This window comes from Lithobates pipiens, unplaced genomic scaffold (genome assembly GCF_037356315.1).
Source record: "Lithobates pipiens isolate NorthernLeopardFrog02 unplaced genomic scaffold, aLitPip1_a1.2 Scaffold_16, whole genome shotgun sequence".
NCBI classification, from domain to species: Eukaryota; Metazoa; Chordata; class Amphibia; order Anura; family Ranidae; genus Lithobates; species Lithobates pipiens.
The window spans coordinates 379,120,862-379,136,211 of record NW_027507748.1 but is presented as its reverse complement, the minus strand read 5'-3'; the positions used below and the strand labels follow the sequence as shown (position 1 = coordinate 379,136,211).

Genomic DNA, 15,350 nt, shown 5'->3' with positions numbered 1-15,350 from the left:
TAATTACATGACAAAAGACAATGAGGACATGAGCATGGTGAATTTAAAAACATCCCCTTTCAAGCTTTTTGCTATGGCTCTACAAGAGTCAGACACACAGACTGGCTACTCAGACAGTCAGCTACAGAAAACAAGTGAAACAACAGGGTGCCAAGTGGCTGGTGGGACGAGCAAGCCCCTCAGACAAATTGGCCACTTAGAACCTATCCTGTGCCCAGATCATGCACACTGAAGTATATACCGGTGCCTATTTAAACCAAACAACGCATGCTCTTTAAAACATTTCTCATTCATTTCTGTATCTACTATGGCATTGTGGAAAAAATATACTTTCAAAATTCACAACATAGTTATTGAAACTTTAGATTTTTTCCTCTGAGAGCAGATCCTGACAGGCTGCCAACCTTCTAATGTAAGCAGATATCTAGTATTTCAAAGCTGCTAGGCCAGGTTTGCATATATGTGAGTCAAGAACGTGTGCATAATCACGCACACTCCCAACCCACGCACATAAACACACTGCTCCTTAGTAGATGTGCAGAGGTGCCATTAGTTCTTAATGACACCCCTATGCATTGACACCCACGTGTAAAACTGCATTTTTAAAGAGGGTCAGGGACTTCTTTTTCCACGTTTGCCATGGGTACAGCAGTCCACTCAAGTGAACAGGCTTCTGTACTCACGACATTTGCGCCCAAAAGTGCACGCACATATGTGCACCTAGGCTTAGAAACTGAATAAAACCCAACTTTCACACATGAGCAGAGCGTTTTACAGGTATAGATTTTTGGCCATATTTGAGTGCATATGTGAGCGTTTTAGAAGCCTATTTCAAGCATTTTACATGTGTATTAAACCTTCAGGTATTTTTGTTTTAGCCGTAAGGAATGCACTAAATAGGAGACCAGTTTTTACAGGCTAAGAAAATGCCTAAAACAAATGTGCAAAAAGTTCTTGATTCTCTCTTTTTAAGCCATCCTATTCAAGTCTATGGGGCCAAAAATGTCAATTTCTGCTTCAAAAGTAACTTGTGTAGCTTTTAGAGAATTAGGTGCCAAGCTGCAAATGCCTAATCACTCAAATGTGAACAGCCACTATTAAACTACACGGGATTTTGGATGTTGAGAATTTTGGAGATTCAAGCTACCAATTGCTCAAGTGTGAATGGGCCCTTAGAGTTTTTGTTGCAGTCCTTGAGGATCTTTGAGAATAAAAGTGGTTGTAAAGGCAGAAAGTTTTAAAGTGATACTAAAGTCTCATTTTTTTTTCTTTAAAAATAACAAACATTTTATACTTGGTGTTTTTTTAAATGGTTTTGCACAGAGCAGCCCAGATCCTCCTCATCCCACACTGGTGCTCCTAGCCCCTCCCTCCTGCCAATTGCCCCCTCTCTCTCCTGATTGGCTAACTGACTTTAAAAACAGCGGGAACCAATGGTGCCACTGCGATGTCTCAGCCAATCAGCAGGGAGAGTCCCGGACAGCCGAGGCACTCATGCACATCACTGGATAGATATGGGGTTCAGGTAAGTATTAGGGGTGCTGAGGGGGACTGCTACACACAGAAGGCTTTTTATCCTAATGCATTCTTTGCATTAAGATTTAAAACCTTCTATGTGCAGCAGCTCCCCTGAGCCCCGTCTCGATCCAGTGATGTTATACAAGAGACTGCCTGTAACTCTTCCTCCTGATTGGCTGAGACACAGCAGCAGGCGCTATTGGCTCCCACTGCTGTCAAAGCGAGTGAGACAATCAGGAGAGGGGGGGCAGGGCTGGGCCGCAGCTCTGTGTCTGAATGGACACAGGGAGCTGTGGCTTGGTTCGGTGCCCCCATGGCAAGCTGCTGCTGTGAGGGCACTCGGCAGGGTGGAGGGGACAGAAGAATCAGTGAGGGACCCAAGAAGAGGAGGATCTGAGCTTCTCTGTGAAAAACTATAGCACAGAGCAGGTAAGTATAACATGTTTGTTATTTTTAATCAAAAACAAAACAAGCCTTTAGTATCACTTTAACTTCACATTAAAAGCAGTATGTAAGGTCAGGGATGTTTTATATTATAGCTTTTTTACTGCTTGCTAATAATATGTGCATAGTTTAATTTCTGAAGCCTGGGCACATGTGCAGTTTAGAAGGGCCTGGAGGGAGGCATTGGGGGAAGAGTAGTGCTAAAAAAGGAATTACTCATGTTCTGGGTGTATAACAGTAAGAAAGGGCTCTGCATTGGGGATTCAGGTCCACAGGGTTCATGCCCTTTAAAACAGAATAGTTAGATATTAACTTAATAAAAGGAATTAAAGTAACATATAGGGTGGAAACAGTAGTCTGTTTACACTCAAATAAGTGTATGAGCTTCTTATAAAAGATCAGTCATACAAGTACTATATCTTAATAACATAAAATAATATTATATATCCATATATTCTATTTTGTTCCTTTCCCATTAGGAATCAGTCCAAGTATTCTGAATCCATGGCCTCAAGGTCGCAGCGCTGGAATGATTGTACTTGTTGTCATCCTCTCTGTCCTTCTGGCTATTTTGTTGGCATGTCTCATAGCTGCACTTGCTCTGGGCAGGTAAGTACACATTCTTGCTATTCTTTCTTAATATGCCCTAAAATGTTAGTTCACCTTTACAGAAAATCTGTTAAAGTGACCCAACACCGGATTCCCCTCGGTTTCTCGCTGCACCTCACATGGTAGAGAGTGGTAAAGAGACTTGCGGGAACCCTGACAACTCAGGATTCTAGGAAGTAAGTACAGCAGGGCCTGGAGAGGCGGGGAGGGAGTCCCGTGTTAGGTCAGCATTACAGATTTTCTATAAAGGTGAACTAATCCTTTAGCCTAAAATTCCTACTTTATACAATATATATATATATATATATATATGTTTATAGTATTTGTATTCTTTACCAGTGTACCAATAATGTTGCAGTATCCAAACCAACTTTAATAAACATACTCCTAATAATGGAATACTTTTTTCTCTTCACATTCTCTGATGTGTGCGAGTGCCATTATGAATTAATGGCACTCCCATGCATCTGCTTTGCCTGAACATCTGGCATCATGGGACATTCAATATTTGGCAAAAGAACTAAAGTTCATGCCCCATCATAATGAATTTTAACTGCATATACAGCACCCATCACTTGTTTCTCTTGACCGATGGCACTAACTTCTGATTTGATGCATCCAGAAATAAGTGGTTTTCTAAATCTAAACTCCATGGTAAGCGAATATTGTCTAAATACAAGAGGCATGTGTATTCTTATTTGAATCTTGGTGTGCTTTTTTCTTCCAGATCTGTGCAGTAATCAGACATGAAACTTTACTCCTTTGCAGAAGCTTCCTGTAAATAAGACTTCTGCTCTCTCTCTCCTTGTGCAGGGAAACCAGTCTGCTCTCTGTACAGGCTATGTACTCTACAGTGATGGTGTCACTGCTACATTTACAAGTCTGTCCTCTGCCGGCTCTAAGACTGAGAACAGCACGATCAAACACCGATGATCGCTCAGTGCTCCGTGGCAGAGAGCTGGTGACTGTCAGCTCACTGTAGGGCTGGGCTGTGGAGGGTGCAGGAGTGGCTGGCCCAAGCTCTCAGCGGCTCGCTAAGAGCCTAAGCCAGGTTCCGGTCCAGGGTTCTTGGCAGATCCCAACCATATGGTCGCAATCTTTCTCCAGCCTGGACGGGCCCTGTGACGGAAGCCCAATGTCTGTTGAAAACGATTCACAGTAGTGTAGAACGAATGGCACTCCTATTGTCCACAGAAGTATAGTCAAATCAGCTTTGGCTGTACTTGTCCTTTAAAGAGTTACAAAAGCAATTAAAATATGTGTATTGTTGCAGTGTTAGCAGAGTAGGCTTGAGTGTTATGCGGGCATATCTGAATGTTAGTTTATCATCTAATGATTTAAAAGGCAGACTGTTCACAAACAAAATCAGCCTATGCCATCCATCTTCAGGAAAGAATGTATGGTAAAGCTTGCCAACTAACAAGTAACAGATCATTAATGTGCCTTCCTGAAGTTGTTAAAGAAAACCTACAGTGATTTCACAGTTGCTCTTCAATATTGTTATCTCATAGCAGGCATTTCCAGATGCCATGAGGTAGTTTTGTAGTCTTTCTCTATAGATCAGAAAACCAGATTGCCATTTCATACAAATCTGAAAGTTGATGCTCCCCTCAGACTTCTCTTGTTGGGGCTCCAGGAATGCTCAAGTCTACAGTATGACATTTTGTATGCCTAATGTCAACTTTAGAAGCTAAATTAGCAGAATTGCTACAAATAAAATCTGGAATCTTATACATAGCAGGTCTTTCTACAAAATACTGATTCACTTGTGTATTTTACCAGTTTGGATGTTATTCTAGAGGTTTGTGATCATTTTTGTAGCTTTGGTCATTATTTTCTGCTTGATTAATTCTGACATTTTGTATGTCTACTTTTATTTATAGCAAAGACATCTGCTGGTGTCACACAATTGACAATGAAGGATTCTTGGTGAAAGAAGAGGTGGACATGGGTGAATATGTATTAAATACGACATACGTTCCACATAATCTGTACATGACCCATTCAAAACGACAATCAACAAGACCCACCACAGTGTACACAATGTTTAAATGACCTAGTGGGCCTTTGTGCTCCCATATGTAATATCTTTTAAAGATACCTGAAAATTGAAATGTTGCATGCTAAAATCTTTAGCTATGAATATCTATGGAGATCCACCTGTTTTTACAGTCGTTGTATATGTTACAGAGATATGGAGAAATAAAATTTCCTATGTGATACCATCTAAACAAATCTTTAAAAGAAAGTCACCTTCAAGGAATGATTAAAGATTAATTTTACCAAAATTCCAAGTTTCAGTTTTAAGTGTATACTGGCAAACTAAGGCCCTGTTCACATTTTGGCAATTAGGAATCATAGGCAGAATAGATGCGATCCTGCCCATGATTCCAAATTGCGACAAACATGCAAAGAGCAGCCCATTAAAGTGAATGGGCTGCCTTTTGTGTGATACACAGAAGCGCATGTGAATCACATTTTCAAAATTGCTAGTGGGAACCTGTATAAGGCCTGAATGACATGCTGGATACTTCTTGGGACTCAAAAGATACTAATGGCTAAATTTAACCATAGGAATTCCTACTGTTTGTCAACTACTACAGATATTACAAAGAAAAATTATAGTGTCCTAGTTCCCATCTGATAGTAAAATAAACAATAAAGGTATTGCTTTATATGTGGTGTAAACAAATAGTTGGAGAATAGAGCTAAAAGATGTTGACACCCTCCTAATGCCTTCTATGAGTTTTTTGGTTGTCTAAAGACAAATTTCTGTAGACAAATGTTGCCACTTGAGTCTCCAACAAATAAAAAGCCAATGGGTGATTTAACCCACCAGCGTCCAAATATTTTTCTCTTTAAAAGTCATATTTAGTTGGTTGTTAAGGTAAATGCAAAGAGTTTGTATTGTTTTTTTTTTTAATACATTAAGCAAGTTTCTTTGGGTTCTACAGATCTTTCAAGGGTGTTCCTAATAAAACAGAGTTTTTATTGTGCCCTTCCATTCTATTCTCCTATTTCTAGTATACTGGGATTAAAAAAAACATCAAAAGTCAGTCTACAGGTTTGGAAATGTGTGAGCAGTATTCTATTGCTGTCTTGTGATAATGCAAAGTGTATTACCTGAACTCTGCCAAAATAATGTGTGTAAACAGACTATAGTGCGAAGAGCGACCATTTAAAACCTTGAATATGTTACCAATTAAACCTGTACATTCTCTGAAAGATGATTCTGGGGATTTTTAAAACAAATTAGCTGATGGTGTGTATATTTTCTAATAATTTATATGACTAGTGAGTTATTCTTTTTTTTTTTTTTGGCTTATTAAAATATTTCCTTCACAACATAAATGTCTAAACGTGGTTATTCAATCCCCTTTTTTAGGTTGTAAACTGTTGCACTAGAATTATGTCAGCTAGAATCTGATGGACTGCTCTAAGAAAATGGGTATTTATTTTCCCTAAAGATACTTTTTGTGTATGAGAACCAATGTGACTACTAGGAGTATATAATTTTCGTCTATCAGAAAAGCTATGTTATGTAGATTTTAAGTTGCATATCTATTATAATATAATGGGATGCAGGTAAAAATATATCAACTGTCCAGAGGAGGAGTTGTGTGGGACCTGCTTTCTGTGCCTAACATTACTTTTTAGTTCAGACCTATGATCACAGCATGTGGCAAGTCTTTCATGCTTCCAGCACAAAAATTTCTTACATGTCATTTGACTAAATGCCAAAAGTTCTCATTAAACCATAAATAAGGTACCATGACACTTTCCTTGGCCTACAGAAATCTGTCTCTACCATGAAAAGGCAAGTTGGTTTGGTGTGTTAAAAATTCCAAAGATTTCCTGTGCTCCCCTTCACCTTCCATATAGATATAGATATATATGTACATTTCATAATAAAAAGATATGAGACAGTATTTAGGGCCTTAGAAGATAGTTATCGAACCACTTACCCAAATACTGTATAACAAGAATATAACCAGATTTCTTTGACTGCTGTCATAACTTACCTTTTTGTTATTAACAAATAGCCTCCTGATGGGCTCTGCACCCCTCCCATACTGCTCCATCCCAGTCCTGTCAGGTGTACCTCCCAGTCCTTCTCACTGTGTGTCACTAACCAGCCCTCTCGACTGTTCCTGTTGCTCCTGGAAACTTGCCCGGCAGTGTTCTCCCACTGCCTCTACTTGCTCCCAGTGCCTCCTGGCCAGGATGCCTCTGTGTGTTTAGAAGAGGGTCCTGACCAGCCCAGGCCCAAGGTCACCCCCCCCCCAGACTGGGGAGCTCACTCAAAGGACACGAAAGCCTAACACTCCATCTCCACCTTCCACCTGAACGCTCCTTCCCAGCTAGGCTGACCCAGAGTATTTAAGGGGGCCTGCCTCCTGCCAATCCAAGTTGGGGATTGGTCAGGGCCCTCAGAATACTCCAGGCAGCGCCACTTTACTTCCCCTCCCATCTTTCTAGAAGGTTCCAGCACGTTCTAGAAATAGGGCAGAGGTCTCAGTGATGCTGCCTCTGAGTCATCCAGCTCTCCCTAACCCAGGAAAAAAAACACAGATGTGCTTGGCTACCAGCCAAGCCTGCACAAATTGACCTACTCGAAGCAAAAATCTCACCTCTAGCACTCTAGAAACACTAGGGGGTGCTACATAGAAGAAAGGAAGCCAAGAAAATTAAAAGTAAGAAAGGGGAAGTAAAGACAAAGTGGGCAGGGGGAGTAGAAAAGATATGCACTGGCAATAGCAATGTTGTGTGGTCTGCTTACAGTGTTATTTTATTTAAACCAATAGTGGCATAATTTGCTGAATATTTCCCAGAGCCTGTCAAGGAGATAATCCATCAGCCTGAGGTCATTAATTCTACTAAAGTGATTTCAAAACTGTTCATTCACAGGTGAGAGCAGCAATTCTGCATAACAAAGCAAGTATTTGGACTATTATGTATCTTATCCTGTTATACATGTATTGTCTCTTTGCCTTTAATAATTTTGTCCCTATCTCACTCCATAGCTAGGGAATGCTCTATGTAGGTAGTCTCACCCTTCTTTTACATGTTTTAGCCTCCATTCATCACATGTACTGTATTTTGCTGGAGTTAGGCATACTATGATTTATTGACCTGATGTTTATCTGTGAAGATCTGAACAAGTTTTCATTTAAAGCTTTCTATGATCTACAAGATGTCATTTGGATTGAGTCACCCTCTGCTAATTCTGCTGGGACAGTAAGTTACAGTTATCTTGCCACAAATGGATCAGTTGGAGAGATCCCATTTTCAGTGCTTGGATTGAAAAGGCATAACATCTCCATTAGACAAATGCTGCATTTTGAAAAATTACAATATTATCTATTCACACAGCCCATATACAATAAGGCACAATCAATATATTATATATATTCAATGATACAGGTGCCTCCCTCATAGTTTATAGCCGAAAAGTAATTGGCTTGGGTAAGATAAGATGTAATCAGGTTTATCAAATGCTAATTTAAAGCTTGTCAATTGAATGTATTGAAAGAAATGACACCACTAAAATCACAACACAATCATTTGCAATGAAAGTAATCCAGCCTTGTATGACATGAGTCTTTTGCAAAGCATATCTCCAAAAGTGCATTTACCTAAGATAAAAAATAGAGATGCCAAAAATATGACATCCAGATACAGGGTGGATGTTCTGATGTACAATCCGAGGAACACTGCGCTGCCTGAAAACTTCAAATAAATAAAGTCAAGCAGCTAAATTTGTTTCAAAAGGTAAATTAGTATATAAAGTGTAGTGCTAAATATGGTAGTCTGGCTGGAGAGTGCCAAGACCACCTTACTTGCAAAAGTGCAAAAATTTAAATAATTTTTATATAATAAAACTAGTGACATATGCTAGAGTGGTATCAAATATGAAAGATGCAAAAAATAATAAAATAGTATCAAATTTGAAAGATACAAACGATGTGACCAGTGCAAAAATTATCATCTCACATATATAAACATAAAATAGGCTAGTAGTGAAATTGCACAAAAAAAACTAATTATTGCAACGTAAATGAATATAAAACAAATCGTGTGAAAAGTCTTTAGGTGAAAAAGTCTATCATGCAAAAATCCCACGTGGTTTGATTTGGGCATTTCTCAAGACACGAAACAGTATGTGTTGACACGCAATCACTGGTGTGACAGTACCACCACCTGTAAAGATATGAGCTTACCAGATAGCTCAGACCCAAAAGAACCTACGTTCTATGAGTCAATAGAGCTTGGAAGTGTCAGCTGACAACGTAGGATGCGATTTCTGGAACTGCATCCCAAAACTTTTAGAGAAGGTTTGTCTCCACACAGGAGTATGTTTTATCAAGTTTCAACTGGTAAATGGAAAAGGATAGAGAAGACCATATAGCGTAATTCCATATGAAAACGAAAATGTTATTAAAAAGTAACACACTTACATTTTAAAAGTGTTTCAAGCGCTTGTAAAAAAATGTTGGCAGTAGTGGAGTAGTGGAGTCCTCCCAACGTATATATATATATAGTATGAATTACTCCAGTGTGTAAATACCCACCAAAATATATGTGCTATCTGATAACATATAAACATAAACATATGAATGAAATAAAAAGATAAAATCACTAATGATTAATTGTTATAAAAATAAACATGCCAATTAAAGTGCCTAGGATTCATTAATAAAGGCGTTAATGTCCCACTCCACATTCATTCTGAAAGGGGAGTGGGACTGGAGCTCATAGATACAAAATGTCTCTAAACGAGAAACGCCTCTGGTCATAGCACCCCCACGCCATGCAGGGTCGTACTTATCTATGGCAAGGAATTGTGAGCCAGCTGGATTACTGTTATGAAACTCTTTATAATGCCTAGGGACAATGTGCTTAGAATCCCTACTTTTGATGAGAGCAATGTGTTCACCAACTTTTAACGAAAACATCCTGATTGTACGGCCGACGTATTGTTTGCCACAAGGGCAGGTTATCAGGTATACAACATATTTGGTGCCGCAAGTACAGAATTGTTTAATCTTGTACTTCTTCTTTGTTACTGTTGAAGTAAATTCCAGGGTCTTACGTCTCCCTAAAGTGTTGTGTTGACACACAACACATTTCTTGCACGGAAAATAACTTAAGTCATGAAAGAAAGAGGGGCGGACAGGCGGATTCACAATATTTGGTGCTATAAGGTTTGCAGGGAAGGAACTGCCCTAAAAATGATTTTAGCCCTTTCCGGTAATAATGCACCAAGAAGGGTGTCATTTTTAAGAACCTCCCAATGTCTGTTGACAATCGTTTTAATCTGTTTGTGTTGTGTTGAAAATGTTGTCAACATGGCCCATTTAAAACTACCATCAGGTTCTTGTTTAGGTTTAACTACAAGTAGGCACTTCCTGTCCAAATTGGTGACTCTCTGAATTTCAGAATCTAGGGACTTATTATCATACCCCTTATCCAGGAATCGCTGTCTCAAAATATTAGCCTGTGTGTTAAATGTGTCCGTGTCAGTACAGTTTCGGCGGAGCCTGAGAAACTGACTGCGTGGGACCGAACTCAGCCACGATTTATGATGGCAACTGTCTATATGGATGACACCGTTACGGTCTGTAGGTTTGAAGTAAGTTTGAAACTTAAAATGATTATCAACCATCTCGATTTCTAAATCCAGAAAGTGTATCTTACTCGTACTGGCCTCATATGACAAGGTAATACCCCTGTCGTTAGAGTTGAGGAGTTCAAAAAACGTTCCTAGAGAGTCTGGAGTGCCACTCCATAGGAGGAGGATGTCGTCTATGTACCTAGCCCAAAGAACCAATGATGGGTTCTGTTGGACATAGACGACATCCTCCTCTCACTTAGCCATGAAAAGATTTGCAAGGCTCGGCGCAAATTTGGCCCCCATTGCTACGCCCCTTTGTTGGAGATAGTAGCATTCATTAAACCAAAAGTAACTATGCTTAGTGGCAAATTCCAGAAGCTCAATCAAATACTAGCATCGAAAGGGCGCCAGAGAGTGTTCATGACCCAAAAAGTGGCGGACAGCCTCTATGCCCCTCTCATGCGGTATACGTTAGTGTACAAGGATGCCACATCTGCCGTGGCTATGATGTAAATATCCTGTACCTCAATGTTCTCTAATACTCTAATAGTGGAACTCGTATCCTTCAGATATGATGGAGTTTTTCTAACTAGGGCCTGCAGATAGAAATCTATATATCGGCCTATATGTGAAGTGACAGAATTGATGCCACTCACTATAGGTCGTCCTGAGGGTTTCACCGGATCTTTATGGATTTTGGGTAAATAATATATGGTGGGTATTCGTGGAGCTGTGGGTATCAAAAAAGTATTTTCTTTTTAATTTAAAATGTTGAGATCATGACCTTTAGTGATGAGATCGACCAATTGTCTTTTATATATGGATGTTCTGAGGAACACAGATATCACTGCTGCTTGCAGGAGATTAAACACTTACCTAAATGTTTTGCTTGCCATGGAAAACTATCCTCTGATAATGTGATAGTGAAGCTGCCTCAACTAGTCCAGTGATCACTATAGTTAGAGCCACCTGAAGAAATAATGTTACGCTTAAAGCAGAGCTAAAGTCTGAATTTTAAAGGATACGTTCACCTTTTAACAAAAAATAACTGGTGCCTCTAAAGCATTGCACCAGTGATCAGCAAATCTCCTGCAGAGCGGTCTGTTTATCTGTGTACCCATTCATTGAAAACTACAAGCCGATAGCAACTAAGGCTATCGGGACTTGTTGTTTTCCAATCACAGAGGACTGTGAGTGAGCGATGCAGCTGAGTGGGTGGGGCCCCGCTCGGCAATAGTTTTTTCTACATTGTGGCAGCTAGTGGGGGTGAAGATCCACACTAGTTGTCAGAGCAGGGGAGAGGGGGTCGATCCTTTCGGAACATGTTATATGCTACACGCTGAATATGGGAAGAACATGTAACATGTTATGAAAGTTGAACTTATCCATTAAAGGCTGCATACAGGCTCTTTACTGCAGAGGAGACGTGCAATGTTTCTTCTGCAATGAAATAAACCTGCCTGCTCAGTCTAGTTTAGAATTTACACTGAGCTGCGCAAACACAGCTCATTTTACATCCCGGCAAATATCCTGATGACTGAACTCTTGCCTATGTCAAGGGACATCATTGCCAAGTGACGTCATTTTGTACCAGGCAATGAAAATGGCCACAGCCTGGGAAAATGAAGAGCCCAGGTAGAAAATGCTGGTGAAAAAGCATCAGTCCATTGAAGGAAAGATAAGTATTGCAAACTTTATTTCTGTTTTAACAAAGCTCACTCAGGAGACCTGAAAGAAACATGGAAGAGTGATGGATAAAAAGGTCAAGTGGTCCTTTGAATCTTCTGCTTTTTTGTTGTAAATCTCTTGAAATAAATCTTCTAAAGTAGATCTCCTAAATTATATGTACTGCTGCCCTATCCACCTCAATACCGCTGTGCATACTGTATGTATATGACCTATTATTGACCTATACAGCCTCTTGATAACTTTTACAGGTGATGGAATGGGGTCACGCCCTCCTACACATACTACTTTATTTGGCTCTTCCATTCCACTGGGGAGCCCAGTACCGTGTGGCCTGTCATAGCTCCTCCCAGTCTCTGTGATGTCGGAAACTGGAAGCAACAAGGATTTCGTTTTGTTTGTCCTCCGATTTGTTTGTTCACAAGTCGTTACTGGATTAATAAAAACAATCCGGAGAAAAAAAATAAAAAATAAAGGCACATTGGGATAATACAAAAAGTGTAGCTAAGAACGACTCATCTCATCAGGGACTACAGTGTCTCTGTACCATGTATTACAGAGGGAGAGTAAAAATTGTTGCCTTGGTATGCACAGGAAGGTAGGAACCAAACAGAACAATGCATTGCAAAAATCAATAAAGAATGTCCTTTGCCATTGCTAGCCAAAACCTTAAAATGTGTTGTAAAGAGGGATAAGGGGAAAAAAAAGGGGGGAGGGGGGAGAAAACGCACAAATATTTGGGGAAGCTTTGGGAGGCAGAGGAAAGAAATAGAAGAAAAATAGGAGGAAGAGCAGGAAAGAATTGCCTGGGAGAAAAAGAGAAGGGAGTGGGGGCTCTCCCACTTGGTCCAGCTAGGTCACAATAATGTTGAGTTTGCAGGTATGGTCAAACTGAAAGTAAAGTCCTGTCTATGTTCACTTGGGAGTTGTATACAAACTAGGGTTCCCAAACCTTAAAGCGGGGTTCCACCCTAAAGTGGAATTTCCGGTCATCTGAACCCTCCCCCTTCGGTGTCACAGTTGGCACCTTTCGGGAGGAGGGGGTGCAGATACCTGTCTAAGACAGGTATTTGCACCCACTTCCGGGCATAGACTCCCACGGGAGTCTATACCTCTTCCTGTCCTGGCACGCTGTCTGCTGGGACACACACGGGTCCCAGAGACAGTGCGGACCATTCCTATTGCACTGCATGCGCAGTAGGGAACCGGGAAGTGAAGCCGCAATGCTTCACTTCCTGATTCCCTCACCTAGAATGGCAGCGGCAGCAGCCGAGAGCCGAGCGATCGATCGGCGGCTTCACCTGGCATCTCCTCCTCAGCTTAACGGCTGCTTCCCCTGTGTCTCCTCCTCCTCTACCTCTTCTCCTCCAATACGAGCGCTTCTCCTCTTGGAAAATTGGGTCTCAGGACCCACTTCCTGATTGGCCAGGAGGGGAATCAGGAAGACAAAAGCCTGTTTATCTGTAGATTCTCTTATTTAGGAGGCTTTATTTCATCTCTGTGCATCACCTAAGGCCGCTCACTTCACTGGGTATAGAGTGCCTTGAAAAAGTATTAATACTCCTTGAAATTTTCCAAATTTTGTCATGTTACAATTAAAAACAGAACTGTATTTTATTGGGATTTTATGTGATAGACCAACAGAAAGTGCCACCTAATTGTGAAGTTGAAGGAAAATGATAAATGTTTTTCAATTTTTTTTACAAATAAATATCTGAGTGTGACGTGCATTTGTATTCAGCCCCATTACTCTGATACCCCTAACTAAAGTTAAGTGGAACCAATTGCCTTCAGAAGTCACCAATTTAATCTGAGTATAAATGCAGCTGTTCTGTCAAACCCTCGGAGGTTTATTAGAGAACCTTAGTGAACAAACAGCATCATGAAGGCCAAGGAACACACCAGGCAGGTCAGGGATATCGTTGTGGTGAAGTTTAAAGCAGGGTTAGGTTATAAAAAAATATCCCAAGCTTTGAACATCTCACATAGCACTGTTCAATCCATCATCTGAAAATGGAAAGAGAATGGTACAACTGCAAACCTATCAAGACATGGCCATCTACCTAAATTTACAGGCCGGGCAAGGAGAGCATTAATCACAGAAGCAGCCAAGAGGCCCATGGTAACTCTAGAGGAGCTTCAGAGATCCACAGATCAGGTGGGAGAATTGTCCAGGGGACAACTATTATGCCGTGTACACATGATCGTAATTCTGGCCAGAAAAAGACCGATGAGAGCTTTTCATCCGAAAATGCAACCGTGTATATGCTCCATCGGAATTTAGCTGTTCGAAATCCCGCAAGCAAAAAATTGATAGCATGTTCTCAATTTTCCCGACGGAAAAACTTTCTATCGGAAATTCCGATCGTATGTATGCAATTTCGATGCGGCAAAAATCACGCATGCTCAGAATCCAGTACGAGATGGAACCGCTCGGTCAGGTAAAACTAGCGTTTGTAATGGAGATAGCATTCTTCACACTCGCCGCGCATTCTCTTCTTTATAATGCTAGAAGAATGAAATTGTGTGAATATGAGCAGCAAAACAGAGTTATCACAAACTTATTTCTTTATTATTTCTAGGTATCTCCTGAACAACCTGTATTTGAATTTAAGCTAGATCTACATAATATATATGTTTTTTTAAAGTACTTTTTTTTCTTTAATACAAATTTTAAGATTATTGTATTATTTTCTCGTGCTCTCCTTTTTATTTTTTTATGTCACATTTCCACAACACTATTATGTTGTATTTGTAAACCTGTTTGGTGTTGGTGTCCCTTGTTCATTTTGACATTGTATTTTTGAAATGTACCTGCCTACTCACCCAAAAAAATTGATATTTGCTATTTAAAGAAAAACACATAGGCAAGTATTTTCTGAAAAAAAAAACACAATTTATTTTCCATCATAATAACAAAATAAAGATGAAGGCAACACTGGAGAAAGTGCTTGAATTTGCGAAGCCTTTGGCCCCCAAGGCACACATCAACTTTGTGGCTCAAAAACTTTGTAGCTTGAGGAGTCCATATAGAAAGAGGTCAGTCTGGTCCAGGAATCCAAATCCAGTCACAAATATTATGTAAATTTAGCAATACCAGGCACTGGGATAACATAATATATAGATAGGGCAGGGAGCACCTGTTCGTTGCAATTGTAGTCCATATTGCTAAACAACTATAGTCCAATTTATAGGAAATATCCTATCACTGTCTATGAATCCATTATTGGAGGTATTTTCACCTAATATTAACACTAAACACTGTAGACAGTCTGTAATAATTAAGACACTTGCTGTTTTTGCCACCTGCAGGAAAGAACCACATGCCCTGATCTGGAAGAAGCATGAGATGCATGCTGTGAAAATTGTTATTTTTCTGGGCATGTTTCAACTGTGAATCATGTCTGTACAACGTTTGTTGAAATGGCCACTTACAGTCTCTATAAGAAGCCTGTGTGACAGGGTGATAAAGCATAAA

At 40.1% G+C, this 15,350-nt stretch overlaps 1 protein-coding gene across 1 annotated transcript in view; it reads left to right on the top strand.

Moving 5' to 3' along the window:
- LOC143983004 (uroplakin-3b-like protein 1) overlaps positions 1-5,796 on the top strand; it is a 28,546-nt gene extending 22,750 nt beyond the window's left edge. The window contains exons 5-6 of the mRNA XM_077482203.1: positions 2,442-2,571; positions 4,455-5,796. Of these exons, the coding sequence (XP_077338329.1) occupies positions 2,442-2,571; positions 4,455-4,626 (302 nt within the window). The 3' untranslated portion in view covers positions 4,627-5,796. The remainder of the gene's footprint in view (positions 1-2,441; positions 2,572-4,454) is intronic.
- Positions 5,797-15,350: the final 9,554 nt, after the last annotated feature.